General features: G+C 30.9%; 1 protein-coding gene across 1 annotated transcript; it reads left to right on the top strand.

The window, feature by feature from the left end:
• The first annotated feature begins 339 nt into the window (after positions 1 to 339).
• On the top strand, positions 340 to 2,040 carry LOC122580595 (CASP-like protein 5C1). The gene is made up of 3 exons (XM_043752861.1): positions 340 to 600; positions 1,245 to 1,380; positions 1,718 to 2,040. Exons 1-3 carry the CDS (start codon positions 467 to 469, stop codon positions 1,922 to 1,924), a joined length of 477 nt encoding a protein of 158 aa, XP_043608796.1. The 5' UTR covers positions 340 to 466; the 3' UTR covers positions 1,925 to 2,040.
• Positions 2,041 to 4,981: the final 2,941 nt, after the last annotated feature.

Below are 4,981 nucleotides of genomic sequence, written 5' to 3' on the forward strand. Positions count from 1 at the left end.
CTACATGTCAAATTGTTAAGGTTTTAGGTTAATTTTTAGACATATGAGTCGAATTAAGTTGATTAATATTTTCCAACTAGAGATCCAAATTTTCACTACTTTTACCTCCCTTCTGCAGCTTAATTAAAATAAACAGTATATATACATAATATGATATTACACAAATGTTAATCAATAATATTTATGTTGTGTCCTAAATATTACAGTAGTATAATCAGGTGACAAAATATAGAACCTGATTCTCTATAGTCTATATATTACAGTTATACATGCATATATATATAATGCAAAATGATTACACAAATCTTGATGGTGGCGAATCGACCAGTGTTAGCGAAATGCCCAATACGCTTCCTCTCCATAAAATCCCAACACAAATATAGATAACTCACCTGATACCAATTAGATATCCCAAATTCGTACTCTCGATTGAGATTCATATCGATATTGATATAAATATACATAAATGGCGTTAGAATTGGCAGGTTCGATTGGCACTAGTGCAAGTTTAGCTCTAAGATTAGGACAAGCTCTTTTCTCTGTTGCTTCCCTGCTTTTCATGTGTCTCGGTGTCCAATTCTACGCTTATACTTCTTTCTGGTACATATATCTCATTTCATTCGTTGATTTAATTTTCAAAAACTTTAAATTAACTTTTAGTTAGTTAGTTGCTGTGACTACTGTAAATTTAACAAAATTATCTATAAAAAAAAAATATTGATATTAAGTGTACTGATGTCATGATAATTAATTAGAATGTTTAGTATATTCAGAATTTTTGATGTTTGATCATATCGATCGAACTAGTTATGTTTGATGTAACGGATACGGACTATTGCTAGATTAGTAGATTTTGTTTGGTCGTCTGAAATGTATATGATTGTCAAACGTATACGTACTATACGGTATATAGTTGATTTACAGACATAAACATAAAACATAGAATGTGTTTTTATTTTTTTGGTATAATATTGTCCCGGATGAAAAATATACATAGTTTAAAATGAAATCATTACATTGTGACACCAATAATATTTGATATGTACAACTTCAATAGTTTTTTATTGATGGAATTTTATAATTAGGCAATTATTTTGGGCCAATGAATTTGAGATGGAGGGAGTGTTTGCCAATTTCACTTAGGGAGTAATTTTTTTTTCCCTTTTCGCTAATTTCATTTACTTAAGCTAATTGTAATACAATTCATGATAAGTAACAGAGGTTGTTAATTGTATATCGATCAGCTTCTTGGTGACAATCAAAGGTTTAGTGATTCCGTGGAGTTTGACACTAGCAATGGTCGACGCATTCTCTCTATTTGTAAAACGCCAATCATGCTGTCAAGCGCAAATAGTGTTGGTCATTGTTATAGGAGACTGGGTACGTACCTTCTACTTATCAAACTAATTAAAATCTCTATATATGTTGTTTGTCACAGTACTTACGGATTGGATCATGGGTTCGATCAGTGGTAAACACCCTAGCAAATGGAGACAGAGGTCATGGGTTCGATCCCCATCCCATGTAAAGGTTGGAGGGTCTTTTTTCTACTATTTAGGTAGAAAATGAAAGCAGTCTCTCTACTTAGGTAGATGTAAAGTCCGCCTACATCTTAACCTCCCCCATACACCGTCGAGGTATTGGGGGCTCAAAAGTCGTAGAATGCGGCACTGAGTAGTTTCTTTCTTTCTAACAAAAAATGAAATATTGTTGGCAGATTCTTTCATTCTTATCACTAGCAGCTGCGTGCTCAACAGCTAGTGTATCAGATTTCATGGTCACAGATGTCGGTACTGCCTTTTGTAGCGGTAAAATGTGCAGCAGGTTTCAGTTATCAGCTGCCATGGCCTGCTTTTCTTGGTGTTTGTCGCTAGCATCTGCTCTTTTTAATCTCTGGCTTCTCCCTTCTTTATGCTCTCTCTAATGACTAGCTAACTAGCTAGTTCAATTTGTACTAATTCTGAGTTTAAGAAAGTTGCATATATCAGAATAGTGGGTTGACTGCATAAAATCTTTATGCCCGATTGCCAGTTAACGAGATCCTAACGAATACCATATTAATTTTCTACGTATGCTTGGCCGCTTGGGCAGGTTGAATTGATTCGGATAATGGGTGAATTTGGTGCGAGTTGAACCACATTACTTATTTTGAAAAAGGTCAAAGTCAAACATGTCTAATTCAGAAGGTTGACCTATTGGGTCTAACACATTTTTCTTCGTTTTGCTATAATAAAAAGGCTGTTATGACAAAGAAACTCAGGTTACAACAAAAGGACAACCTCTTGTTCTTGCATTTCTTATAAAGTTGTACCTCCTTTCAAATTTGTGATTTCAGTTGTATGTTCCTTTCAAATTGGTGACATTTTCTTTGTCATTTTGGGTTCTAGGATTCGATTTCTGATTAAGAACCAAAAATTTATCCATAGGTGTCAATTTGGTAACAGGAATACTAGATTTAATTTTCTTATGCAACTATTTTTGTGGGTTCCAGGATTTGATTTCTGATTAAGAACCAAAACTTTATTCATAAATGTCAGTTTGGTAAAAGGAATACTAGATTTGATATTTTTTATGCAACTATATTTGTGGATTAATGCCTATATGATGCGTAATGGCAAAGCCGACGGCAGCTAGAGCTGTTAGTAGTTCGTGATAGTGGCCATGCCTCTATGTACTAGTTGGGATGACAAAATTTGGGTTATGTCAGATTGGCGGGTTTGGGTCGACTAACACATGTGTTTGTATCTATTTATATATATATATATATATATATACTAGCATCAATACCCTATGTTATACGGATTGACCATATATACATAAGATATACGGTTTGACTATATATACATTGTACAAAATCAAACTTGTGATTAAATGAGATTACAGAAAAAGTACATAAAAAAAGGTTTTAGAAGTTTAATAAAACTAATAAATATGAAAAAAAAAAACAAAAAAAAACCATCAAACTTCTAATTATTAATCATAAATAATGGTATTCAAAGAGGTTCCTCACATTAATATCAATTTATTAGAAAAAAAAATGTTAAATACAACTTTAGAATCTATTTTAACTACATTATGGTTGTATTAGCAATCTCATAAACAATACTAGTATGAACTCGTGTGTTGCAGCGGATACAATTGACATTACAAATTATCTGATGTACACCAATTTTTTCCACAAATGAAGTATGTTTAAATCGCAATGTTATACATATACTAACAAGGAGTGGGTTGTGTGTGTTCAAAAGATAAGGGATAAAGAGGGTATGAATGTAATTTTACCATGTGTAACTTTATGTACGAGAGATAATGCTATGCTTTTTATAAATGAGTATAGATAGTTGTTAACCTCTATTTTTACTGATTAATTTATTTAAGTAAATATTTTTTAAAAATGTATTTATTTAAATACTAGATTAAACTCGCACGCTCTGCGAGGCTGACTAAGAACGTAAATTAAAAGTAAATGATAATTACATTATTAGTCATAGTTTATGATAATATAAAAAATAATCAAATTTTAATAAAATTATAAATATATGATATATAACAAATATGTTAAAACATGACTAATGAAACGTAATATTTAAAAATCATTAAAAAAAATTATGATCTTTATTTATTAAATATAATATTATCTATACTATCTATATAAACAAACTACCCCCTATAAAATATAACACTCTAACTTTAAAATCTCTAATTTACCCTTTTAATCTATACTACCACCAAACACTTTATTCTTAGAGTTCCAAAAATACCCTTAAAAAAAAACCTTACGAGTGTCCCTTCCCCTGAAGTTGCTCACATAATATACCAAAAAAACACACATGCGTTAACGAATTTAATAATCAATCAACATAAAAAAATGCTCACTCTAAAACAACAACGGCGGTTTGCACTTTCAGCCGCACTAAGAAACACTTGAGTTGAATCATACATTCATGTAATAACACGGTATAGCTACTTAACCAGCGTTTTTTTCCTATGCCACGCGGCATCGCGCGGGTACAAGGCTAATATAATAAACAATCTAACTTGAAAAATGATAATTATCATTGAATAATAAAAGACACGATCGAAAGTATATAAACATATTTGTGCTCATATATTATCAAAATACAAAATACGGAATCTTTTGCAAGTTTATTTGCTAAAAAAAAATTCATCGTAAAGTTATCCGTGTTTATCGTGCATCAATCCCGTATAGTAGAAAATCATGGATTTAAAAAAAAATATCGTAAATATTATAAGTTAAAGTTAATGATTAGGATTGATGATTAAGATGAATGTATATGACATGACTAAATACATGACCCATTGGTAAGGTCTTATGTTTTGGGGAAATTCATCAGTGTAAGAATTCTACTTTCTATATTTGTAGTAGTCGATTATTAGGTTTTTTTTTATTCCAAACTTTGAATGTATATGTCATTATGCCCTACTACAAGATATTGTCTGACCATATAATTTGTAATTTACAGTAGCGATTTTCATATTTTAATTGTTTACTTTTACACATGTACTCTTTCAAACTCTATATAACGTTTTAATGTGTTATTAAATTGTTATGTTGTGAAAATAATTTAATGTATATTGTATCATAATTTTCTCACTAAAAAGAACAACGCCAAATTAATTTTTTGAGCAGTATAATATTTTTCAAAATTTTACACGCTAAATGGAATGAGATGTAGTAGTCATTAATGAGGGCGATCTCGGTATGGACAAAGAGTAGATTTTGAAACTTTTATTGAAGTTTCATCAACTGCTGCTACTGATAGAACAAAAACTTTGACTACCTTAATTTTCAAAAGGGTATGGGAAGACACCTGATAGAACATATATACCACTACTGACCAATATTCAATTCTTAAAACTAATAATACTCGTAATAGAGTAATATTCAATTCTTCCAGCAATCTGTCAAGGTTGCTATATATATTGGAAGGTGTAAAGCTATCAACGCTTGACTGCTTAA

Source organism: Erigeron canadensis, chromosome 8 (assembly GCF_010389155.1).
Source record: "Erigeron canadensis isolate Cc75 chromosome 8, C_canadensis_v1, whole genome shotgun sequence".
In the NCBI taxonomy this organism is placed as follows: domain Eukaryota; kingdom Viridiplantae; phylum Streptophyta; class Magnoliopsida; order Asterales; family Asteraceae; genus Erigeron; species Erigeron canadensis.